The sequence below is a fragment of the Tachysurus vachellii genome, chromosome 12, assembly GCF_030014155.1.
Source record: "Tachysurus vachellii isolate PV-2020 chromosome 12, HZAU_Pvac_v1, whole genome shotgun sequence".
In the NCBI taxonomy this organism is placed as follows: Eukaryota; Metazoa; Chordata; class Actinopteri; order Siluriformes; family Bagridae; genus Tachysurus; species Tachysurus vachellii.
In genome coordinates, this window is record NC_083471.1 from 2,934,800 (window position 1) to 2,962,420 (window position 27,621).

General features: G+C 42.1%; 1 protein-coding gene across 2 annotated transcripts; it reads right to left on the bottom strand.

The window, feature by feature from the left end:
• Nucleotides 1-27,086, bottom strand: LOC132854890 (E3 ubiquitin-protein ligase TRIM9). Of its 2 annotated transcripts, XM_060883547.1 has the most exons (11): nt 26,238-27,086; nt 15,699-15,794; nt 12,813-12,935; nt 10,451-10,561; nt 8,752-8,905; nt 8,492-8,566; nt 7,584-7,744; nt 6,821-6,959; nt 6,242-6,545; nt 5,004-5,166; nt 1-4,222 (listed from the first exon to the last, which is right to left on the bottom strand). In XM_060883547.1, exons 1-11 carry the CDS (start codon nt 27,009-27,011, stop codon nt 4,178-4,180), a joined length of 2,145 nt encoding a protein of 714 aa, XP_060739530.1. In that variant the 5' UTR covers nt 27,012-27,086; the 3' UTR covers nt 1-4,177. The 2 variants fall into 2 exon arrangements, with proteins under 2 accessions (XP_060739530.1, XP_060739531.1); XM_060883548.1 differs by lacking the exon at nt 8,492-8,566.
• Nucleotides 27,087-27,621: the final 535 nt, after the last annotated feature.

Below are 27,621 nucleotides of genomic sequence, written 5' to 3' on the forward strand. Positions count from 1 at the left end.
GCCATAACAATTTATAAATGTCGATTTTTTTTTTTCATCGCACGATTTATTTACAGGGTTTCCGCGGGGTCATAAAAAGTCATAAATTTAACAATAAGAATTTAAGGCCATAAAAAGCATAAAAACGTCCGGATTTTCCATACAAGGCCATAAAAAACATTTAGCCACGTCTTAAATTGATATGCTCGTCCGTTAATTTGTTCTTCAATCAAAATGCGCTCGCGGCGACAATGGCATTCATTTGTTTCTCCTGTTGTAGTTCTGTATGAGGAATCTGGGTGGTATCACACTGGTATCACAGCGTTCCAGAACTACAAGGTCCATGCGGCAGCATACAGACTTGTCGGAAGGACTTTCACAGAAACCCTTTAACAATCTGTGGCTCGAAGACGGTGCGTTTAGTAGCTGGCTCAAACCCGTCGCTAACAATCGGTATCAAGCCTATTGCACACAATGTTACTTTACAATGCTACAATTGTTAAGTGTTCTTGTGTTCTTGATACTCAAGAAAAAGAAGGCGAAGGCTTCAGTTTCTTAATCTTAAGTAAGAAATAATAGAATTACTCTTTAAATAATAAAACTTGTTACTTTCAATGAAAGTCAATAATAAAGACTTTTAAAAGGAATTTTAATGACTGAAGTTATTTATCGTAAGAATGTCATAAAAAGGTCTTAAAAAGTCTTAAATTTGACTGATTAAACCCTGCAGAAACCCTGTATTTACTTTATACACTTCAAATGTGCCGAAGTGCCTGAAGAAGTGTTGTTTGTTCTGTTGTTTGTTTGTTGTTGCTTCTACACACCTAATGAATAATTACAAAAATTAAATATACTTGAAAATTCGTTTCTGCCATAACAATTTATAAATGTCGATTTTTTTTTTTTATCGCACAATTTATTTAGACTTTAATTGCAAAAGGTTTGGTATGATTCTGGCTGGCGCTGTTTCTTGCTTAAGGCTTAAGCAGTTTGGTCAAAAAAATAAATAAAAATCACAGCACGCCTTGTAGTTTTCAATCTGCACCAGAGGGAGACGCTTCAACGTTGAGCTTTGTTACGCTATATACAACACAAATATAATATAAGATCGTTAACCTCATGCTCAAGCCTTACCGGCTCCATCGTGTACCATGCAAAATAAAATGATCTTCTTCACAATACTATTAAACTATACAGCTTAGAAATCACAAGAAGAGGAAAAAAACAAGGGCAGAAATATCGGAACGGAAAAGAAAAGAGAAATTACTCTGGAATGTTTTTCACTTTTTCCGTATATATCACAGTGTGAAAGGCTTCAGTGTCGGATCCTGAAGGAATGAGTGTGTGTCTAATTACGAGCAGCAAATGATTCCTTTATTTTCACCAATTCCCAGATCATTCATTTCTATCTGCGGTTTTCTTTTTGGCACATGTAAAAGTACCAAGGTTTTATGTGTGTACACCTTCTTGAGTGTTTTGAGAGAACCAGACCAAAGATGATCCTTAAAGCTCCTGCTTTCCTGACACAGATTCAGCCTAGTACATAACGAGTTTCTAACTATGGCAGTGTAAAAGTCTGATCTGTGTCCGGAGCACCACCCAGATGAGTATTTAAACCTGAGACTTGTGTAAAGTGTTTTGTAGCAAACTATAAGTACTGTTGAAAGGCAGTTCCACCAGTTTGTCCAAACTTTACCACCAAGTTGGGACCCTCGAGAAAGCCTAGGAAGGACGAAGGGGTCATGTGTCATCTACGTATACTATCGGATGGTTAACTAAAAAAGGAAACACTGTTTGCAAAGTTCTACACAGAATCTTTAAATGTTCCCTGTTTGGAAAGAAGCAAAGAACTTGTTGAGTTGCTGTGCAATGGTGCAATGGTGCCATTCTTAAAACCCTGAGGGTCATGGGTTCTTACTGGGATAAAAACCTCTACTGTGAGGCTCTATATAGAATCTTTAAGGGTTTTCTATGCAGAACAAACCAAAACAAGACTTCTAGATTTACCGTATTTTCCGCACTATAAGGCGCACCTAAGAGCCTTAAATTTTCTCAAAAATCTGCCGTGCGCCTAATAATCCGGTGCGACTTTGGTAAGCGCTCCACTTGATTGACTGTCCGACCATTTCCCGCTGACACAGGGACATAATACACACACTACGTACGCTGGCAGCGATAAACCAATCAGAAAACATTATGTAATACGTACAGTACGTACGCTTACCTCCGCCACGCCTCCAGTAGGTACAGTATACTACCGGTATGTTGCAAAACAACAGTTGTAGCTTCCTAACCATTATGCGCTCCACACTCCAGTCCAGTAGGTGGCGGTAAATGCACCTTAAGTTGGTTTGCCATCCGCCAATAAAAATCAGATGCTTACGAGGCACAATTCAAACTACAGGCTATCAGTTACGCGGTTGTAAATGGGAATAGAGCAGCTGCGAAAGAATTCAACATCAATGAATCTATGGTTCGGAAGTGGAGGAAGCAGGAAAATGAACTGCGCCAAGTTAAGAAGACACAGTAGATGAGGACTCTGATGGATTTGTGGGAGAAGATTGATTAAAAAATTATGTGTGTGTATTGTTAAATAGTAGAATAAAGTTCAACTAAACTCACTGTTTTGCTTCCGTTACCTTTTTTTGTAGACCGTATGTTTTAGCATGCGCCTTATAATACGGTGCGCCTTATGTATGGGTGCGCCTTATGTATGTATTAAGTACAGAAATAGACCCCGTAATTAAGACTGCGCCTTATAATCCGGTGCGCTTTATAGTGCGGAAAATACGGTAACCAACTTGCAGGTGTCATTGTTCTTGATGGGATGAAGCAATACAGAAAATCATCTCTATTGCAAGAGATGCACAGAAACTCATTTAAGGTTTCAATTCATTTGAGGTTTACAAAACCTCATGTACTATGTACTAAAAAACGAAAAACTGTTGTGAGTCTCCACAGAATCTTTAAAGGTTCCCCTACTGGGACAAGTCAATGAACCCTGACAGATATAATATTGTAAGAGATGGCAACTGAGAATAAGTAAGCATTGTTGATCTCGATCACAGGAGTGAGAAGGCTTGGTTAAGAGTTTGTTGGAGTCAAACAGGTTCTTTGGATGATTTGAAGTTGTAGCTTTCCAAAACCTTTCTTTTTTAGGGTCTGCGTAGAATCTTTGAAGGTTTCTTCAGTGGGACAAACCAAAGAATGCTGTGGGATTCTACATGTTTCTCTTTAACCTACAAACCTAAAACACTCACTGGCATAATGCTGCCACCAAAGTGGAACCTTATACTGTAGGTTACTAATATGCTTGGTTTTGAGGCCCAACACAGGATCTTTAGCCCCAGGTTCTGCTAATGATATAAACAAGTATAGATGATTTTGATGGCAAGAGGGATTTCTAGATTAAAATTTGGACAACAAGAAAAGCATATAACAAATTTAAAGTCGACAGACCCCAAATTTTTTGTATGTACAGAAGATTAGGTAATACAGTAGTGCATCAAATAGATGCCGCTTTAATAGGGTTAGGGTTAAATAAATAACCCAGCATTGTTTGGTAGCTCATCTTGCTGTTGCTGAGGTTTTACAGCTTCCAGTTTTACAGCTTCCAGAGATACAAGATACTAATCCAATGACCCATTAAAGACTATGCAGCAGAATTTGTGCTGAAATTGAGCAAAGCATGAAAACCAGTTTCACAATTGTATATCACAGTTGCCACTTTGCAAAAAATCAGCTATACTGAGTTATTATATCACACTGTATACAGCAAGTAGGTCACGGTGCTGGTTAGTCGATCCGACTCCGTTGACCTACCAAGCAGAATTTCACCACTGAATGCTTCAGCTTGTACATCAGCTAAACATTTATAACCAAGATAAGCTTACATTTCGAAGAACACAGATGGATGAAGTTTGGATAAACAGACATAACTCTCCTTCAAAGCTTTCTGCTCCTGTAGGGAACGCTGCCTGGGATGAGTTTACTGTAAACACAGTGAGTTTTGATTGTACACACTGAGATTCCATTAGGAATATGAAAAAAAAACCCATAAATATATTTGAGATGTAGTTATTAAGAAGTCTTTGATCTCCAATCAAATGTTGTTGAGATGTTTCTTTGCCTCGTGAAGAAAAATAACCCAGAGGTACAACTGTTTGAGATGTACCGTATTCCCACAGGTCAGAGGTCGTTATTTGATGTTCTTTGGTACTTCTAAGCCTGTGATTAGTGTCACCTATAAAATAGAGAGAAGTCTCATAGTAACATTGTTGATGAATGTTATTCTGGCCAGACATTTTGACTGGACATTTAGAAATTATCCACAAAGAACCAGCCAAACAAACATGGACATTGACATTTTGAACATTTGACTTGTAAGGAATAATATCAGGATGGAGTATGCAAATAGACTTGATTACCTTATTGTAAACAGCAAGTGATATGTCCAGAGGTGGGAGTAAGTCACACATGTGCAAGTCACAAGTAAGTCTCAAGTCATGAATGTCAAGTCAAAGTCAAGTCGAGTCTTTTTTTAATGTGTGTCAAGCAAGTCTCAAGTCTCAAATTTGTGACTTAAGTCTGACTCGAGTCAAGTCGAGTCCCCATCTCTGAGTCATTTAACAAGTCCAAGTCAAGTCTCAAGTCATGAATGTCAAGTCAAAGTCAAGTCGAGTCTTTTTTTAATGTGTCAAGCAAGTCTCAAGTCTCAAATTTGTGACTTAAGTCTGACTCGAGTCAAGTCGAGTCCCCATCTCTGAGTTATTTAACAAGTCCGAGTCAAGTCTCAAGTCATGAATGTCAAGTCAAAGTCAAGTCGTCTTTTTTAATATTTGTCAAGCAAGTCTCAAGTCTCAAATTTACGACTTAAGTACGACTCCGATTCAAGTCATATGACTCGAGTCCCCCATCTCTGGTTATGTCCTTTTGGAATTTGGTGTAAGGGACACACAAAACATTTTTTTTGTTTTTACCCCTTGAATCTGTAAGAAAAGTGATTTCATGTTCAAGTAAAATACCTGTACGTTGCGGTTGAGACTGACCGCAGGCATAAACACACCCTCCATGTTCTCAAAGGCCACAGGGCCATGCTGTTCTTTGTTGATGAAAAATGTGAGTGTGTGTTTCATCAGGTCCAGGAGAACACCAACGGTCGAGCCTTTAGTTATTCCCCCTTCAGCCCTGGATAGATGGAGTGAAAGATACAGCCAAATAATATATGACAAAGTTGAAATCTTTAGCTTACATTTTGTAGCCACAATCTTAGGGTTCTTTGGCTGGTTAGGGAACGGCTGCCTTGTATGTGATGGTAGCTGGGAATATGCAAGTGTTATTGATCTCAATCACAGGAGTTAGTTTTGTTCTGAATAAAGTTTGCTTAAGAGTTGGTTTAAGAGTCACCCTGACAGAAAGAAGAACCTAGAATCTACTTTCAGTCCATTTCGGACTATACACCACAAATGTGGGTGCAGGTGCTGTAAATACAGAACAATACATAGTAGGATGAATTGGTTATGCCTCATCCACGATTGGTTCCCTACAGGTTCGTTGGATGGTTATGGGTTGTGCTTTATTAAAAACCCTCTGTTTTTGTTCTACTGTTGATCTGCATAGACTTTTTAAGGGTTTCCACAGTGGGACAAATCAAAGACTTTTTTGTGAATCTACATATAACCATTTAACCTAAAATCAGTTTTATAAAGTTTCCACTAGTTGAGGAAGAACAAGCTCTTAGGGTTCTTAGGCTGGTTAAGGAATCTTAGCTTGCAAAGTGATTCTCTCTCTCTCACACTCATTTTCTACCGCTTATCCGAACTACCTCGGGTCACGGGGAGCCTGTGCCTATCTCAGGCGTCATCGGGCATCAAGGCAGGTGCCAGAGATGCCAATCAACCTACCATGCATGTCTTTGGACCGGGGAGGAAACCGGAGTACACGGAGGAAACCTCCGAGGCACGGGGAGAACATGCAAACTCCACACACACAAGGCGGAGGCGGGAATCGAACCCCCAACCCTGGAGGTGTATTCCGTGCCCCCCAAAGAGATTCTACTTCTAACAAATGGGAACACCATTTATTCTAGGATTCTGAACATCAAAACTAAATTATCCTTAACGCTGCTTGATGGAAGCATAAAAATGGATGTATCTACTAGCTTGGTGGACTCCCAAAGCTGTGGAAACATGTCTACAGAATAACTTCCCTGAGAAATCCTTGGAACACTGGTGTCTCAAAGCTTGGCCTCTAAACCACCTACCTGTTGGTGTGGGAGTTGTTGTGCATGAACCATGAACGGTTGTTGTCCACATACATGGCCCAGGCTTTATCATCTTTCCCAAGCATAGCATCCCTCGCCGTGTTAATGCGTGCCACACCAAAAGCAGGATCCGGGTGGTTATCGTAGCGATCGATACTGAGCTCCCAGTAATGGACTCCTTTGGAGAAAGCAGCCGTTCCGAGCACCACACGGTCATCATAGCTGTTGCAGCTCACGGTCTGGTTGTCGTTGGACAGAACGATGTCCCTGTGCGCTGAGGTAGGGTCAAATGTGAACCAGGCAACTGCAATAGACACAGTGAGAGAAGGACAAGATCATAAAATGACTAAATGGCTTTGCTTGCTCAATGGTGGTGAGTTGACATCCACAGACTCAACATTATGTAACTTCTGCATCCTCTAAACAGTAAAAGTGAAAGATCCTTATAAATAAGAGCACTCCTTAGGCAATAAGTACTGCATCTCAGTAGGGGTCTTTCTTTTTTAAAGTCAGCTTAAAAAAAGGCAGTGAAAAAGGCAGTGATAAAGAATATGAACATTTGGATGAAAAACGACAAACCATCAGATGTCTTTAAGACCACGGTCTTGCTGTAAGCCCCAACACCGATAGAGTTGTAGGCTTTGACCCGAGCATTGTAGGAGCTGTTGAAGTGGAGACCATCCACTGTGCACACCGTCTCCATCCCCACGTACACCTCCTGAGACAGAGAGATAGAGAGAAAGGAGAGAGATAAAGAGAGAGAGGTTGGAAACATTATGTAACGATGCAAAAATATGCAGTATGTTTGCTATCCATTATAAATGCAGAGATGAAACGAAATGTTCTGAACTCATGAGAAGAAACATCACAGAAGCTGCAATCTCAATGTCACAGATTTGTTGTGAAATAAAATCTACAAAGTTCATTTTCAGAGAGTGTTTTAGTGTTTGAAGGGCAATGATTATTCAAAGAGCTTCAACAAGCTATTAGATGTTTTTGTGAACTTGACATAGTGCAAAACTAAAAAAAATATATGTATTAAAAAAACAACAAAATAAATATACTCTATGTAAGGAATAGGAATAAATCCAGTAAAGATTGTTTTTTATCTATTTATAGTTACAAATAATGTTATGAAACGTCTGAGACTCATTTGAGTTCCTGTTGACATCATTAAATCATAAATGATGCTAGCAAGCTCATTAGAATATTAGGCCACTCCCACTCTCCTTCTCAGTGTGTCTAAACAGCACCTTTTCCAAATGTCTATGCGGTTTATACATAATTTTTTTTATATAAATTCCTGTCTATTGTTTTGATGGAGGTCTTATAATCTACACACCCGATATTGTCCACCGTTTCCATCATCCAGCTCCAAGATGTAGCCCTCCACCGACAGCGGCTGAGGTGTTATTAACCTCCAGGCCAGAGTGGCGCTGTTGTTTCGTAGGCAACACTTTTCCAGCTCCAGTAAAGGAGCAGGAGGGACTCCAGGGTTCTCTGCTACAATACATAACGATTTAACACATCACCTTTGTGTTTAGGAAGAAGCAGAACACCGATATGGTGGTGTTTGAGGGGTAAAAGTGCTGGGGTGAGGGTGAGGTAACATGCATGAGTGCAGGCTTTGGCTCAGAGCTGCGATGGAAGTTGCCTTTCTGTGCTGATCGGTTCAATGATAACTAAAAGTAAAGTTAAATAGTTACCTACATAATATAAACATGATACTAATATCCATAGCCATTTATCTCTAGCTAGCATTCATGCTAGGATGCCAGCCATTTCGGATGCAACATTTCTTTAGCATCCATTTTTTGCCACAATTTTGTAATTCACGCATGCTAATTAAACTGATAGCTAGCCGAATACTTAGCAAATTATTTATATATTCCACATAAAGGTTTTAGCTAGCTTTTTCTGAACACTGTCCCAAAAGCTAATCTGTTTTGTTGTTTTTGTGACCTTTACCTTTTAGAAGAGTCTCGAAAAAGAATCAAACGTTAGCATGCTAACAAAGACAAAAAATAGTAATGGAGCTAGTTTTATTTTTACTAAGTCACATTAGAACGTTCCCTTTAGAGTCAGGATATAGACCAGACAGGGATGTACGGTTATGTAGGCAACTTACATGCTAATCAGCAGTCAAGCGATTAGCAAGCTAGTTACAGATCAGCATAGCAAGGTAGCTTGTTATCCTCGACGGGAAGGGAAGAGGGATATTTCAGGTGAACATTCGAGTTTCTGAAATACCTCCTGCACTCGGCGTCCCGATCCGGACGCCTGCAAGTTTTTGTCTCAGTAACGGAGACTCCTGAGTGAGTGAATCTGAAACATGATATGGAAAAAAAAAGTGGATGGTGGTTTTAAAGCCGGAAGCCGACTGAGGGATCACAGGACGTTTATTTAAGGTGAGTGTCCCTGAGAATTGATGAAAGATGAAAAGATGAAACAAAATGCAATTTCAATGGTGTGTGTGTGTGTGTGTGTGTGTGTGTGTGTGTGTGTTATACCCCGGTCCTGGATAAAGTCGAGTTGTAGTATGACCTGCAGCAGAGGGTCAGTGTTGAGGCTCAGGTTGAACTCAGGGCAAACCTTCGGCTCCAGCGCACCTTTAACCCACTGATCCTGGGAGAGCTGAACACGTTTAATCAACGCATCCGAGATCTGGCAGAGAGGCAGGAAGTATGAGAGAGAGAGAGAGAGAAATGCAATAAAAGATGATAGAAACCAGAACATTTAAAGTTAAAAAAAAAAAGAAATCTGTTTATTATTAGTCTTAGGTGATCTGGAGCATCTGCTGTTAAAGTCCTTGAGCTGTATGTGAACTGTTACTATAGAAACAGTGACGTATTACAACAGACAAATTAATAATAGTCTATTGTTCATCTGTGCAATTAGATTCAATAATACAAGAGACTTATGGTTATGAGAGAGAAGGAAAAGAGCAAAGAATGTTGTGTATTATTATTATTATTATTATTATTATTATTATTGTCTTAGATAGAAAGGAAGGAAGGAAGGAAGGAAGTGCTGCAGAGAGAACATAAAACTTGCCAGATTTGTTTTTCCCTTAATGTAAATAATTCCCACAAGCTGTTTCTAAAGCTCTGAGCTCAGTTCTTTCCCTATAGTCTGGTCCAGGTTAAAGCTCCTGTCCTGAGTGAAGATCAGCGTGCAGGAGAACCGCAGGAGCTCACAGTTAGACACCAGGCCCAACACACAGAGATCAATTCTTCAGCTGAGCATCAGACCTGCTGCGTGGCCTTCAGATCACATTTCATCTCCATCGCTTCTATTAAAGCTGAATTATTAATGCTGGGTAATGCAGGCATAGGAAGAGTGGACCTGCGTGTGTGTGTGTGTGTGTGTGTGTGTGTGTGTGTCAGGAGGAAGAAGCTGCTGATGTTTAATCTAATGGCAGCTTCTCACATTTCATCCAATCACAAGCCAGTGGACTTAACACCAATAAATCATCTCTCTCTCTGTCATTGTTCTTTTCTCTACCTTTTCCAATTTCCGAGTCATTTTCACTTTATCTCTCTCCGTCCATCTCTGTCCAAATCTCTCTCATTCGTCCTCAAACTCGATTCCTTCGGTCATCTTTCTTCAGCTCTCAATCAATCTCTCTATATAATGCATTCTCTGTCCTTCATTCCCTTCTTCTTTCCTTTCATTTTTCAACTCTTTCCTCCTTCCCTAATTTCCTTCCTTCCTTTCAACTTCTCTACTTCCTTATTTACTTCCTGTTTTTCCTCATCCATTTTCTTTTCTTTTTTCTTTAGATAAGTTCTTTTATTTTTGAACTTCCTTCTCACTCTTTCTTCATTTTTCATTCCTTTTCCCTCTTTTCCTTTAATTTCCTTTCCTTATTTTCCTTGCTTCCTACCTTGTGTGTGTGCCTGTGTGTGTGTGCCTGTGTGTGTGTGCCTGTGTGTGTGTGCCTGTGTGTGTGTGCCTGTGTGTGTGTGCCTGTGTGTGTGTGCCTGTGTGTGTGTGTGTGCCTGTGTGTGTGTGTGCCTGTGTGTGTGTGTGCCTGTGTGTGTGTGTGCCTGTGTGTGTGTGTGCCTGTGTGTGTGTGTGCCTGTGTGTGTGTGTGCCTGTGTGTGTGTGTGCCTGTGTGTGTGTGCGCGTGTGCGCGTGCGTGCACATGTGCGCGTGTATAGGTGTGTGTGTGTGTGTGTGTGTGTGTGTGTGTGTGTGTATGGTCACCAGCAAGAATCCGCTCGGATCGTTCTCCTTGATGACCTCAAGGCAGAACTCCATCATGCCTGTGGTCTGCCTCAGCTTCATGGTGCAGTGTGTGATCTGGTCTCTCACCGTCTATACACACACACACACACACACACACAATGTACATAAAGGATCACTCGTACACATATGAGATAAAAATCAGGGAATAGCTGGAGCTGGTTTCCATGAAGCTCGAGCTGAACCATTGATTCACACACTAATCATCACTGTAATGAATCATACACATATTCCTTCATCTCTCTCTCTATCTCTCTCTCTCTCTCTCTCTCTCTCTCGTTTTACTTCATCATGCACTCACTCAGCCATTTTATTAGCCACTTATTTGCCTGCATTTGTTTTCCTCCGTATTAACGGTATGATGATGTCGTTACTTTGGCTGTCAGACGTTTGCTGCTTAAACACTTGAACTATTTCAAGTTAAGATGCACTGAAGCTTTCAAGCCATCTGCTGAGGAAATAAAAGAGGATGAACGCCGGTACTGTCGACTGCCGCATCTTCTAGAAAGATCTTTCCCCGGTCCAGAAGGATAATGAAAACGCTTGCTAATTAGCTGAAGGGCTAATGAGTGTGTTCAGTCAGGAAGAAAAGATACACAAACACACATAAACACACACATGTAATTACACTGCAGGTGTTAAGAAGCTCTCTCAAGGCGCTAAGACTTAATAAAGACCAGCATTGTGGGTAATAAGAGGAGGGAGGAAGGATACAAGCTTTTCATTACGGCGTGCTCTGATAGCGATCGTCTGACGGAGATGATTTATTTGCGCATGAAATGATATAAAAGAATCGGCAGCCAGTAAAACACAACGCTGTGGCAGAAACACCTCCAATATAAACGTTCCTCCATCTCGCATTTGTCATGTGATGGTGTGACCCAGTCATGGTTTAATCCTGTTCAGGTTCTGGAGGTTCAGGTAGTTAGTGCAGTCTGGTGTTTCTTGTGATCTCAATATGCTTTCTGGTTATCAGATTATGTCGCTGTATCACCTGGTTATTAATCCAGTGTGTGTTGAAAACGTTCTCTAAATCAGGGACAAAATTACCAAAAAATAAACAAACAACAAAAAATAAAACCTAACATAAATAAATTAAGATAATTTAAAGGCGAGGTGCACGATGTTTGTGAAATGCTTCGGAAAACTGAGTCGGGCCGACAAACAAAACAAACGTGTAGCCAATGAGCAGAAAGGGGCGTGTCTTGTCAATATGCGGAGGAGAGAGTGTTCAGTGCGCATGTCTGACATTAGCTGAAAGCGATTGAAACATTTACATGGCGGATGCCTGCCGTTACCGCTGCCTCGGGTTCTAGGTGTCGAACGTCATCTTCTGTGTGAAACAGAGCTAAACCTTTCACGGTACAACACACAGTACTACAAAAACACATCTGTATTACCATAGTATTACTCATTGTGTTCATTTATTGATAAAAATATCCCCTCGGCCAGCTGCCCCAACAGGTTCCGCCATAATAGTTGCCTGGGTTACGTATGTATGTGTGGGGCGGAGCTATCAAAACAGGGGTGACACCCATTTGGGTTAGGGGCGTGTTTATTTTGGTGATTTCAATTATATATTTATTTATTTATTTATTTATTTATTTATATTCCTATTTATTTATTGCAGGAAAATGTAATCGTTCCATCGGGGGTCTTTTTTTTGTGACTTTTTTTTTAAAATTTGTGAATTTTTGTTTGTTTGTTTTTTTCTGTAAAAACTATTCCAATTGGTAAAATCACAAACACATGACTCATAATTCATCTTTGCGATGTCACGTACAAATCTGCGGAAAATCCACGTTGGTGAATTCGTTTGCTCGATTTTGGTGCAGGTTTCTTTTTATGGTTTTTACACGTCATGGAACGTCACTAAGACTCAAATTTTGTTTAAAAAAATTTTTGTTTTGTTTAACTCAAATAGACTAAATGTTACTATCGTATGATAAATTTTTCATATATTTGAAATATGAAACGTTACTGATGACGAACGAGACGTCAGATTTACAAGCTCAATGGTGTTCCCTTTAAAAGGGGAACCAAAGTAAAATCTTACTGCCACTGATTACAAATGAAAACCCCACGTCCTCGGTTAGCATCCATGTGAATCAATTTTGCTAAACGGCGCCTGATAGCTACGGTTATTAGCCGTGTAGCGGAGGAGGTCGTATGGAGCGTCACGGCTGTCTTGTTGCTGTTTCTGTGGTCGTGGTGTCTTGTCAAAGAGATTAAGGATCGTTCTGACAGGGATCGCTGAGGGAGTTCCTTTCAGTGTGTGTGTGTGTGTGTGTGTGTGTGTGTGTGTGTTGGTTAGTTACCCCACCTTCAGCTTGCTCTCTTTCTCCTTCGTGACCTTGGTGAGCAGCTTGGCTTTCTGCCGCGTGAGTGCTTCAATCAGGGCATCACACTGAGCCACCAGACAGGCTTCGAACTCCACGCCATTCTCCTGTTTTACACACACACAATGATTGCATACATGATAAAATAATCAGGGAGCTGCATGCTGCATTTTATTAATGAATAAATTAATTAAATAATTACAAAATCTGTTTCATCCATAACAGCGTCTACGGTTCCTTCGCATGTTATAAATTTCCTCTGGAATCAAAGTATCTATCTGTGTATCTATGTATCTATCTCTCCATCCATCCGTCCATCCATCCATCCACTGCGCTCACCTTCTCCCACGCTGAAGACAAGGTTTGAAACATAGCTGATCATTCACAAAACCTGAATATAGAACCTGGTTCAGCCTACACCTCCGCCACACACACACATCTACACACACATCTACACACATCTACACACCTACACACACATGTCCAGGTCTGATGCAGAGCAGTGAATGAATCACTGAGTGAGTTGGAGAATCTGGGCTAGATTCGGTGGAGAAGAAGAGGAGGAAGAGGAGGAGGAGGAGAAGGTATTTATGTATGTAAGAGAGAGACACAAAGAGAGAGAGAGAGAGAGAGAGAGAGAGAGAGAAAGAAAGAGCAAGAGAGAGTGTTTCTAAAGTAATTTAGAAAGTAATTGCTAATTTCACCATTAAAAGTAATTCTTCAACACTACATTCAGTCTAATCTCGAACAAATGTTCCGCTATTGTAATAAGAAGCTAATTATCACTGGGACAGCTATAATTATTGCATAAATAACTTCATGCAGTCGTGTCTGCTATGTCATGTGGTGAGCTAATAACATTTAGGTATAATAGGTTAGCTAATTTGGGCTACGCTAACAAATATGAGGTGAATTTTGTATATTAGTGTGTATTTGTATTTATGTAGCTGTTTATTTATGTACCAGACAGAGAGAAAACTCTGTGCGTGTGTGTGTGTGTGTGTGTGTGTGTGTGTGTGTGTGTGTGTGTGTGTGTGTGTGTGTGTGTGTGTGTGTGTGTGAGAGAGAGAGATTCCCAGTAGACTGCAGATAAAAGCTGATCACAGTAGCACACATTCAGAGTGCACACCAAACTAACACCCGCTCTCACTCTCACACACACTCTTACACTCGCTCAGCCTAAAAATAAACATCGCTGTCTCTAATCCTGCCTGCTCCAGATACAGCTAACGTGCGCACGTGTGTGTGTGTATTAAATATTAATGTCCAGAGCTTTTGTGCTAAACATCGCAAATCATCGCATGACTGATTCTGCTCATGTGATTCCTTCAGACGCTTTCACTCGGAGGGATTTGTTGTTGAGAAAGAGGCCTGGGATCTTTCTTCCCGTGTTAATATAAGGGGAATATGTACATCGCTAAATGCACACTGACAAGCTTCTGTCTCTTCTGCTGTCATTGTGATTGTTATCATTATCTACACAAAACTATGAGCTTACATACAAACGTAAACTCTGGACGAGTTCAGATAACGATATGGAAAACGTTTAGTGTTGTGCGATTTGTGCGATTATTACATCGTAATCATTTAAAACAAACAATAAAAGCAGATTTTACTGACACTAAATGAAACCTAGAAATAAACAATGTGGGGGAAAAAAACTGCTCATAAAACATGAGGCTACAAAGAGAAAAAGAAGCACATGGTATTTGCACATGTTAGGAAACAACAGAGCAATAACTTAGGCCTTAATTGTTGTGGGACATTTTTTTTAAATCTAAAATGGACGATTAGGCCATCCTTAAAAATATTTTTGTCTGTAGTAACAGTAAAAAAACAAAGGGGTCGGTAGGCAGGTTTATATTTTTTTTCAAGTTTCAATGTAAAAAAAAAAAAGTGTGGGTCTTCAACTGACCGGGTCTTCAACCCGTGCCTTCGGGCGCATCGTCGCAAACCTCATTTTGACGCAGGCTTTATAGACCACAAACAAATGTGTCTAAACGGTGACCGCGAACATTTTGTTTACTGCCGCCACAGCCATCGTTACCAAGCGCGAACACGTCGACTCTGACGGTGAATGAGAGGATGAGACGAAGCGAACGCACAGGCCATAGTGTGACATCCGGTAACCGATAGTGTAAACATAGATGACGTCACGGGTTTTTATTTAAAAGAAAGAACGAAGCCTTCGTTTGTACGTAGGCCTGGGAAATTTAGATATTTACAATACTTACTAAAATATTCATTCATTCATTCATTCATCTTCTACCGCTTATCCGAACTACCTCGGGTCACGGGGAGCCTGTGCCTATCTCAGGCGTCATTGGGCATCAAGGCAGGATTCACCCTGGACGGAGTGCCAACCCATCGCAGGGCACACACACACACACTCATTCACTCACGCAATCACACACTAGGGACAATTTTCCAGAGATGCCAATCAACCTACCATGCATGTCTTTGGACCGGGGGAGGAAACCGGAGTACCCGGAGGAAACCCCCGAGGCACGGGGAGAACATGCAAACTCCACACACACAAGGTGGTGGCGGGAATCGAACCCCGACCCTGGAGGTGTGAGGCGAACGTGCTAACCACTAAGCCACCGTGCCCCCCTCTTACTAAAATATAATTAATATTATTTTATTGCTTTTGTATTAGTTGTTTGAAGAGTAAAAAAAAAAATTGGTCGGTCTTAACGCAAATTTACAACTGGCAAGTCGGTCGGACTTAAAGCAAAAAAAATAATAATAATTTGAGTCGGTCCTAAATTTACAGGGTCGGTCGTGTTACGGCAAACAAGAATATTTTTAAGGATGGCCTTAATATGACACGGATTAAAATTAATTTCTGTATAAAATCAAAACTGTACCTGGATCTGTTGGAGCAGGTTCTTCAGCTGCACCAGGAACTCCTTGGCATCCTTGGCTTTATCAGACACGCCGTTCAACGCCTGAGACAACTGGCACTGCAGATAACACACACACACACAATTATCGTCTAAAATTAATTCAAGTTCATTTATTCGGAACTCGTTTAAACTGCTGTTGAAAATAATTTGGCATCGATTAAAGATGCAAATTCCAAACGTCACAAAACAACAGCTATAGTGGATTAGTCAACAAAGATACATGGAACGTGGCATGATTCCATTTCCAGTCTAACTCCATACGGCAGACACAGAATAAGGACAAATAACGGCATCCGTAATGAACGCTCGACTAAATAAAGCGAAGAAATCCTAAAAATCTTCCTAGATCAGCCAACAGCATCAATTCCCACAAACCCCAGGCTTCATCTGTCTGCTGGCACGTTCCTAGATAATCTTCTTTACTCAGACTCGGATGCCAAATTGATTAGACACCGGCGCCGGAGCATCTCGTTTGAAAAACACGTACGGGAGGAACGATGGACGAGTCATAACGTGATGAAAATAAAAATGCCCCATAATAGACTCGCTGGCACCATAATTCCAGATAATACTAAGACAAAATATAGACTGACACCAAGTAAGGATTAAATTTATTAAGTAATTATTAAGATCATTTTTTTATCGCCTGCAGTTTATTATACAGTTACCACCTTTTCTTTATATATATAAATGTATTTGTATTTAAAGGTGGGGTCTCCGATATTTGAGAAATGCTTCTGAAAACTGCGTTACGCCACCAAACAAAACAAATGTGTAGCCAATGAGCAGAAAGGGGCGTGTCTTGTCAATATGGGTGGAGAAAGTGTTCAGTGCGCATGTGCACATATTCACAGATTGGAGTTTCCCGAGACAAAACACGGTTGTAGCTGCGTCTCTACATTACTACGATAGAAAAGAGGTGTTATTTGTGTAGTAACAGCGTTTAGCTCAGGAGTTATTGACTCGGGAAACTCCAATCTGTGAATATGCACCAACTTCCTGCTCCTTCAGTTCTCTCCAGTGCTGGAAAGCTGATCCTATATTAACACGTCCTACTTCTTACCTTATCGTAAGTCTTTCTTCACTTTCTTTCTTTGTTTTTATCCTCCATGTCAATGTTAAAACCGCTTTCTGCTAATGTCACACATGCGCACTGAACACTCTCTCCGCCCCATATTGACAAGACACGCCCCTTTCTGCTCATTGGCTACACGTTTGTTTTGATTTTTGTTTAGTTTGACGTCCCGACTCAGTTTTCTGAAGCATTTCTCACATATCGGAGACCCCACCTTTAATGTTGTGTTACAGGATAGCAGTTGTAAACATTTGTTGCTTCACTGACACTGGTGACACTTTCACGTAGAATAGAAGGCTTTATTTTGTCACATACTGTAGACATTACAGAATAGTGAAATTCTTTCTTCGCCTATCTCAACTGAGGACATTTGGGTGACAGCACAGGGCTAGCCATGATACAGCACCACTCAAGCAGAGAGGGTCAAGGGCCTTGCTCAAGGGCCCAACAGTGGCACGTTGGCAGTGCTAGGGCTTAAACTCTGATCCTCCGATCAACAACCCAGAGCATTAATTACCTGATCCATCACATCCACATGAACATGCTCCTACCAGCAAGCTTTCATCAGCATCCTCGGACCAGATTCAACAGCATTCTGCTAACATTTGAAAAGATGCAACTAAAGATAATGGAGATTTCTGGAGATAATGGAGATAATGGAGACACCTGGACGTCCTCTGATGCCGATCGTATGATAACGGATGAAAGAATCATGTGAGAGTTTCTGTCCATTACAGCTCCAGGACTCACGAACTCCTTACTGATGATAAATGATGATTGTTCCTTTATATCAGACCTTACTTGGACCTAATCCATACTCATAAATGAACACACACTTTTTTCCCACCTGCTCCTCTTCCTTTGAGCCACCCAGTGATCAGCAGGATCTTAAACCAATCCATACACACACACACACACACACACACACACACACACACACACATTCAGACACACTCCTCCTCACTCCATTAACGTGCCATCTGCCTTGACAAGCTGTCCGGTCGGCTAACAGGACTGTGACGGATCAGATATGCCTGTGAGTCTCTCTGCCACAATTTGTGTGTGTGTGTGTGTGAGAGAGAGAGAGAGAAAGAGAGAGAGAGAGAGAGAGAGAGAGAGAGAGAGAGAGAGATGCTAATAACCTCCTTACAAATCTCAACATTGGGGCAAAAATGCAATTTACTTAATAAAAAATTTAAATTAAATAAATAAATAAATAAATTCCATTCCAAATTTGTATGGACATAGTAAGTAATTACGATTGGTCTCAGCTGCTCTTCATCTACATTAACCGAACACAGAACGGGACGTATTCTTTTCGAAATATCATTGTTATCATCAGACTTATCGTCAGATTAGTCATTTAAAATTCATTTTTGTTTTAAACAAAAAAAGGGGGGGGGGGCACGGTGGCTTAGTGGTTAGCACGTTCGCCTCACACCTCCAGGGTTGGGGGTTCGATTCCCACCTACACCTTGTGTGTGTGGAGTTTGCATGTTCTCCCAGTGCCTCGGGGGTTTCCTCCGGGTACTCCGGTTTCCTCCCCCGGTCGAAAGACATGCATGGTAGGTTGATTGGCATCTCTGGAAAATTGTCCGTAGTGTGTGATTGTGTGAGTGAATGAGTGTGTTTATGTGCCCTGTGATGGGTTGGCACTCCGTCCAGGGTGTATCCTGCCTTGATGCCCGATGACGCCTGAGATAGGCACAGGCTCCCCGTGACCCGAGGTAGTTCGGATAAGCGGTAGAAGATGAATGTGAGTTTGTAGCGAGGCCGATATTTCTGAACGATCAACAAACAATGTATTGAGCAGAAATAATTTGAAGGGTTTTTAAGGAAACCCCTTGTTTAAGGTGCTGATTCAGGCATTATAGCATCTGTAACTGAACTCCTTAACCGTACGTAAGATATCTAGAGCAAAAAAAATAATGAATGAATGAAAAAATGCCATTATTTTGTCATGGTCTGTGCATTTCAGTGTGTAAGGACAGCAAGGAAGGCAGTGTGACGCCAGGGTCGCATATGGAATAGCGGATGGTCTATTTGGCGCACCACGTTGGCAATAGGTCAAGTAATTCCCTCTGTGTTAGGAAGTTATACCAGGAGAGGAATACTGTACTGTCATGGCAGGGAAAACTGTGGCGTCTACATTTAATATGGTCTCACAAACCACTACTGGTAGCTTAGTGGTTGAGGTGTTGGGACTAATGATCGGAAATCCCAGGTCTACCAAGCTGCCCCTGCTGGGCCCCTGAGAAAGACCCTTAACCCTCAATTGCTCAGTTGTATAAATGAGATTAAATATAAGTCACTCTGGATATGGAAATGGAAAAAAATACTGATAAAGGTTATTGCTATGGCAACTGATCGTCGAGTAGGAACGCCTACTAACGATTTCATAGTATAGCTCCTGGAGAAAATGATTGATTATTTCCATCAGGTAAGAAAGTCTGTAGTTACGTCTGAGGTCTGAATACCTGTGTCTTAAAATGAATCCGAGTGCATTATGAATTCACAGAATAGATTAATGCAGCATACGAATAAAATACAGGTGAAAAATGGAAGAAATGGATGGCGTGTGTAGCGCAGTGTAATTGGTAATGAGTGTGTGTGTGTGTGAGAGAGACAAAGTGCTCTCTAGTGAAACGTGGTGTATTCTTTTATCCTGCTGCAAACACTCGGTGCTATTATCTGATTATGTGCTTTAACAAAAACAATGGGGCGACGAAAGAAACAGAGAGATGGAACGAAAGAGAAAAACGGAGGGATGAAGCAGAATAAGACACGTTGACGTTTGGATGGGTTTAGCAGATACGTGTGAGGCTCGGTGTGTTTGCACGCTGTGTGTTTGTGTGTGTGTGTGATAGAAAACAACACAAATATGTGCTGATGTTGGAATGACCTTGATTAGGATGTTCTCAGGGGAACATACACAGACTGATCTGCTTACTCACACGCTGATACACCGAGCGGATATAAAGCAGCACTTATTTAACATTTACTGGGATTTGGAACGCAGATAAAAAGAGGAGGAAAGCAGAAATATAAATCTCCAACATGTGCATCCAAAGAATCCCAGACTGTAATGTTTTTTTCAGGACTAGCATCATTTCGTTGTCATAGCAGTAAGGAACTAATCTAGCAGAATCTTCCTCCAAATCATGGATCTGATGAATGTAGGTTCACAACATGGTGGAATGTTATTGCGTAGGAATACCTGCCCATGAAAAGCACATATTTTCAGGTTCTCTACGATGTTCTTATGCCCCTTTTCCACCGAGGCAGTTTGAGTGCTGGTTTGGAGCCTAATTTAGAACCAGTACTTTCTTTTTCGACAGCCAAAGCACCAGCTCTGAACCAGGATAAGTGGTTCTTAAGTAGCACCAAAATGTTGCTGGTCTAGACTTAAGAACCGCTTGTGTCAGGAGCTGTGGGCGGGGCTGTGGGCGGTGCTACTGTTAGGGCCTGGGGGTGGGGCTACTGTTAGCGCATTTGATAATATACCAATGTTTAATACACTTTAACTTTACCGAATATGATCAATTATCAGCACACATGATAGTAGGTAGCTACATGCTAAGGCTAACTTTTTTCTGTGTTAATGATAAAATAACGTTATGTACTTTCTCGATAACAACCTCCGTTTATACAGATTACATGGAGCTGCACGTACACGTTGGATTCGCCGCGTTTGGATGTTAATGTAGGGTCACAAAGCCATGAGCATTAACAGTAAAGCAACATCCGCCATTGTTGATGTGTTTGTGTTTGCCGCTGCTGCGCTAACGTTGCTGTGTAACGTGACACGTATACAGTGACGTCACACTCGGCTCTGTGATGCTCCCTAACCGATGGAAACGGTTCTTAGAAGGTTCGCCAGTGGAACCAACTTTGCACCAGCACTAGCTCTGAACCAGCACCCGGTACTTTTTGATGGAAAAGGGGTATTAGTGCTCCAGTCCTTTAAAAGTCTGGTCTGATTTTGTCACAGGCAAAATCGTTCTTCACAAAACCCGAAACGGGAAACGACGTCACAAGACGGACTGATCGCATTACTCAGAATATGGCACCAGACCACGTCTAGAAATATAAAAGTCTGATATATCGACCAAACTGATCCTGGATCAACCGAATGCCTGAAGATATGACCGTGGCTATCGTATTTTCTTCTTTGCTTTCGGCTCACAAGAGCGTCCGATTGCTAGCACCGAGCTTAAGGAACATCTAAAACATCCTGATTTTCTTCATTTTTGGGGTGTTACCCGTATAGTTGTAGAGGTCGTAAATTATACAGCTAAACCGATCCAGCATGTGGGCTTTCAGATACGACTCTTACTCCCTTCCAGATTTCTCACTTCCTGTCTGCTCTACCCACCTCCCATCATCTCTCTTTCATTATTATTTGGGACTTTATCCCTGCACATTAATGCACTAGAACTCTGTGGACTAATTATGACATTTACTGTCCATCATTTATACACTCTTAAAGGCCTGGCGTCATCAAATATTCATGAGGCCTTTCCTTTTGGTAATGAATACAGTATGTGGGAGAAGGTAGAGATGCTTCACTGACTAATACCCCCCTCCCCCTCCCCCCCTCGTTCCCTTCAGCGTGACAAAAAATAAATCCACTAAGACCAGACCGAAGCACTTTTGTCTTGATTTGGTGGAGACAGAACCGGAACTGACGGAAATGTCAGACTTCTTCACAGACACTGTGTGAGAGGACCCACGCTAGAGTGCTCTAAATAGCTCATCCTCGCTCCATCCAGCCTACACTTGTGTATTTTACTGCGTCAGTTCCTTGTCAGGATTTAGTCCTCTGGACATCCTGGGATTTGAACCGAGACCCTCTCAGCACCACTCGGAACGCTTTCACAAATTGGTCACTTGAAAGTGATTTATTACGTGAAGTGCTCAGCATGAAAGTCCCAGTAAATTAGCCGTTACTATGGAAACCGTAGCGCCGAAGACCACGGTCGATATAAAGCTTGCATTTGGAGCTGGTCTCGGAGCTGCTGTTTAATTCAACACCTTCTAACCAATCACAACTGAGAATTCAACAGCTCTAGTGTCATGTTGAGAAAATATTCATCTCTGCAACCTGGTTCCTCCTGGTAGTTTCTCAGGGAACATAACATTCAGTTCTGAAGTTCTGAATGTTCTGAAGGTTAATGATGTTACTCCAGACCGTTTGGTATTGGGCAAAAAACATTAACAGAAAAGAAATGAGAAACTGACTGGGTTTTATAAGGCTGACCACATCTCAGCACACTCTCTGTCACTGCGTTATCGACGACAATTACCTCTTTAGAGTAACACTATAAACACGCCCAGACGTTTAATACACCACACGCTGCATCCGCAAAGCTAACAGCATTGTAGATGACCCCACACACCCCTCACACACCCTCCTGCCATCTGGAAAAAGGTACCGAAGCATTCGGGCCCTCACGACCAGACTGTGTAACAGTTTCTTCCCACAAGCCATCAGACTTCTCAATAACTGAACTGAACTGTACTGAGCACAACACACACACACACATCATCCGTATGGACTGCACAGACCCACACAAAACACACACACTGACACATCAAACTGTTTACATGCTGCTTACAATCCATCAAACTGTTTACATGTTGTTTTGCACACTTTTTTGCTGTCCAATATTTCAGCCGTTTTGCACATACTATACAACAAGACAGTCATTTGCTGTCTTTTGCACAATTCTATATATTATCTCAAGGACCTGCTGCTAAGAAACTGTTCATTCATTCATTCATCTTCTACCGCTTATCCGAACTACCTCGGGTCACGGGGAGCCTGTGCCTATCTCAGGTGTCATCGAGCATCAAGGCAGGATACACCCTGGACGGAGTGCCAACCCATCTCAGGGCACACACACACTCTCATTCACTCACACACTCACACACTACAGACAATTTTCCAGAGATGCCAATCAACCTACCATGCATGTCTTTGGACCAGGGGAGGAAACCGGAGAACCCAGAGGAAACCCCCGAGGCACAGGGAGAACATGCAAACTCCACACACACAAGGCGGAGGCGGGAATCGAACCCCCAACCCTGGAGGTGTGAGGCGAACGTGCTAACCACTAAGCCACCGTGCGCCCCTTTTACAGAGTTTAAGAATGAAATTGTGTGTCCAAGTGATATCTGATCTTCTGTACACAGGATCTATTGTGTGTTCAGGTTTTCATCCCAATCAACCTCCTGATTCCACCTGTTCAATCAGTCGATCTTGGCTTTCCATTAACTCAGGTGAGGATCCTGTTAAGTTGGAAAGAAAACTTGCTCCCAAACCCACACCTTCTCTTTCCGGATAAGCTTGGACGCCGTTAACTCGAGCTCTCGTGCATCAGCTCTCATGCTGCACTGTGTCCTCACGTGTAACCAGGACATGCCGCTCTTGCGTCAATAATGACGCTTACTATAGCGTGAGGAGGCAGAATGTAGGTTAATGTAGCTGAAACCTCCTGCATGTTCCCTCTGTCTGAGTGCACTAAAGACATGCTCATGTTTCTTTCTCTCCGTTTCTCTCACCCACTCTTTCTGTCTTCCGCCTTCCAGCAAATAAATCACCAAGGAAACAGAGCGGTTTCCTTAGGAGTGAATGAACAATTCTGCTAAACCAGAAGGAACGTGGTTGGAGCTTTTGTCTGAAACCCAGAAGCAAATCAATGGGTTTTAAATAATGCATCTGATGATGGATATTTATATCACAGCGCTGTTCAGTGCTGAATTCTGATTTGTCAGACGGTGTTAATTGCTTTTCTATAGCAGCAGCTTGTTAGAAATTACATAGGGAATTGTTGCGGCATAGGAAGATGTTTGTGTAATATTTGCGGAAGGAGTCTCCAGTGTCAGCAGTCAGTTTTACACTCTGGGAAAGTCTTTCTTGGCAACACGAAAAGCTCAGTTTTAGGTTTTATTTACTTCAAGAGGCTGTGGAACGAAGGAACGACTGGCTACAGCTGCTATAATGCAAGAGATAAAAGTAACTGACAATGAATAAAATGTTAGCATGTGGCTGATTATTTTTCAGATTGGGCCATCCTTAAAAATATTCTTGTTTGCCGTAACACGACCGACCCTGTCAATTTAGGACCGACTCAAATTCTTTTTTTTTTCCGACCGACTTGCCGGTTGTAAATTTGCGTTAAGACCGAGAAATTTTTTTTTTACTCTACTCTTCAAACAACTAATACAAAAGCAATAAAATAATATTAATTATATTTTAGTAAGTAATGTAAATATATAAATTGCCTAGGCCTACATACAAACAAAGGCTTCGTTCTTTCTTTTAAATAAAAACCCGTGACCTCATCTATGTTTACGCTATCGGTTACCGGATGTCACACTATGGCCTGTGCGTTCGCTTCGTCTCATCCTCTCATTCACTGTCAGAGTCGACGTGTTCGCGCTTGGTAACGATGGCTGTGGCTGCAGTAAACAAAATGTTCGCGGTCACCGTTCAGACAAATTTGTTTGTTGTCTATATAGTCTGCGTCAAAATGAGGTTTGTGATGATGCGCCCGAAGGCACGGGTTGAAGACCCGGTCAGTGATGTCACGATATGCTAATTTGTTTAAATTCATACCTACGTAATCACCGTTACCAAAATTGTACTTTTTTTTTTACATTGAAACTTATTATAAAAAAAATATAGACCTACCTACTGACCCTTTTTTTTTTTACTGTTACTACAAACCAAAATATTTTTAAGGATGGCCCTACAGTAGTTATTAGGAACTATGCTAACTAATAATTCTTGATGGTCTTGTTTAAAGTGTGTTCTAAGTGGTCTGTACCGGCATTACAGTGGTAAAGTCAATGGTTCTGTGTTGCAAAGAACTAAGCTTTTGATAACAAGAAGCCTCGGTTCAGCAGCTAGCTGCACACCTTGTGCTCTCGTCTTAGACGTCTGTCCAGAAGAGGAGAACTTTGATGGGTTTTTGCGGTGCACTCGGATTCACTAGTGTGTGAAAATAAGAAGCACTGCAGGAGACACAGATGTAGGCTGAATCACATTCACACACACACACACACACACACACACACACACACACACACACAAGCTCTCACTCCTCTTCCTCCACACAACTGGTGACCTACTCCCACAGACACCAATTACAAACGCGGCGTTTGCGTCAAATGAGTAACGAGCACACGGAAAACACTTGTGGGAGGAATTGTGTGTGTGTGTGTGTGTGTGTTTTTTAGAGGTCCTAAAGTGATAGAGAGAGGAGGATAGAAAATGCCTACAGGAGAAGAGTAGGAGAGTGTGAACTTGTACATGTTTAATGTGTCGAGTGAGCAATTTTATATACCAAAGCCACACTAAAGCACGCGCACACACACACACACACACACCTCTAAATAATCTACAGATCTTCCCACATCTACTGTAGTTCCCAGAAGTGACCTTTTCGGCTGAAGCAGAAATTGATTATTGGGGAAAAAATCTGACATTTGTGTTTGGGATTTTTCAAATCGGAAAACTGGGAATTTTCGCCGCAGGAAAACCATCAGCTCAGACCTACAGCAGGATGAATCAACATCAATATTTACTTGTTTTGACCTCATGTTCATCTTATATCCAATTATACACATTACCACTCCGGATAATATCTGCACCATGAAGATCGGTGTCTATTATGGGATGTAACGTGCTATTTAGTAGATTCACCTCTTTCTAATGAGTTTCTCTGAGAAGAAAAGGTTCTATATAGAACATTAATAGGTTCTAGATTGGGCTCTTCATATTTGGAACCACTGTGAGGTTCTATATGCAATCTAAAGAACCCTTCTGTATAGAACTACTACTAAATACCCCTTTATAAGTGTATAATTATTAACTCTGGTCTATTTTTCATCTCTGCCATCATGACACCAGTGAGGTGTGTATCAGGTGCCGCAATAAAATAAACCCACTGTCTGAGGGTCTGTTTAGAGCCTTTTATGGGTTCATTCATTCGTCATCCGTTGAGTCGTTTATTGTTATAATATTAGTAATAATAATTAGGTAAAATGTCGAGATACAGTGTCATGTGAAAGATAATGCTAAAATTATACAAGTAGGTCAGTGTGTGTGGAAAACAAAGATCACTTTATGCCAAAATGGTCTTTTGTTGTCATTATAGAAGCTTATTTGTCTATAAAGGATCTAAGTAAAGAACCCCAGAGTTCTGTATGTTACCGCTTTTTTTTACATACACACAAATAAACACTTGTTTGTTAGGATCAATGTTACATCATTTGTAGCTTTACTGTGGAAATCATTTAAAACTCATTTCTGGTACATTGAGTAATTGGAGCTTAAACACTATCTTTAAAGGAAAGTTGATGACAAACATAGAGTTTAGTGGTTTTAGATATTTACAGCTGTATTCAGATGGTCTCACCTTGTGCTGCTTCCACATGGCCGCTATGGGTTTCACGTCGTGTTTTCCGTGCTTGCTGTCTTCCATACACAGGTAACACACGGGGATCTTGCAGGTGACACAGTAGGCGCTGCAGCTCTGAGCGTCATGTTCGGGGCACGCAGAGGAGGCGGATGGTGACTGCGCTCCAGCTGCTGCTGCTGTTGCTGCGGTGCGCGCGGCGGCGCCGTTGGCGGGCGACACGAGCCGATGCTTGGCCAGAGGCCCTCGGGCGGGGTGACACCGCTGCTGACACGGCGCGCAGTACAACACGTCGCACTGCTCGCACATGATCGTGGCGTCAGCCGGGTTGCGGTCGCAGAGCTGGCACTTGGCGGGGGTCGCGCGGCATCGGGCCACCACAGACTCGAGCAGGCGGTTGCGCGGGAAGCCACGGAGGCCCCGTTCGTCCAGCGAGGCGCTGCGGTGGCACAGCGGGCACGTCACGGAGCGGTGGCGGTGGGCCGAGGGCGTCAGCGCCGGCGGGAAAACGCGAACGCCGTTCGGCGACTTGGCGCACGGCGTGTATGAGCCGTAGCCGCTGTCCGTCTCGCTCAGTTTATCAGCGTCCGTGTAGTCGTAGTCCGAGCCTGCCGACGCGCGGCTCCCCGGATGAGGCTGCTCACCATCCGGAGTCTGCACGGTGATGTTCCTGGCGCACGCCAAACACACGTTGTGCGAGCACGGCAAAATAATCGGCTCCTTGTAGAAGGACCCGCATACTGGACATTTCAACTCATCGTCCATGGCGTCCATAAAAACACGCACACACACGCAGTCACACACACCACATACTCACTCACACCACATACTCACACCTTCTGTCACACACACACACAGCACTCTGAGGAGGAAGAAAACCGATAAGCAAACAGCACGGATAGCTCCCTGATCCTCTCTCTCTCTCTCCTCACACACACACACACACACACACACACACACACACACACACACACTGAGCATGCGCAACCTTCCCTTTAGAGCTTTAATACACAGATCCCTGGGTTTTGGAGAGGACCAACTCGTTGCTTTAGCTTAAAAAAACTACAAATCCCTTTAATCCCCATAATTAATTCACATCTAGGCTGATAGAGAGGGGAGAAAATCTATTATCTCACAGAACTCATTTGCAATTGAAATAAAAGGCTGCTCTTTCATGCGTGTCAGATAGAGATGTGATGTGAGGTGAGGTGCGGTGATGTGAGTTTAGGTGACGTGAGGTGGTGTGGTGTGGTGAGGTGTGGTGGTGTGGTGTGGTGTGGTGAGGTGAGGTGGTGAGTTGAGGTGAGGTGAGATGAGGTGGTGTGGTGAGGTGAGGTTAGGTGAGATGAGGTGGTGTGGTGTGGAGAGATGAGGTGGTGTGGTG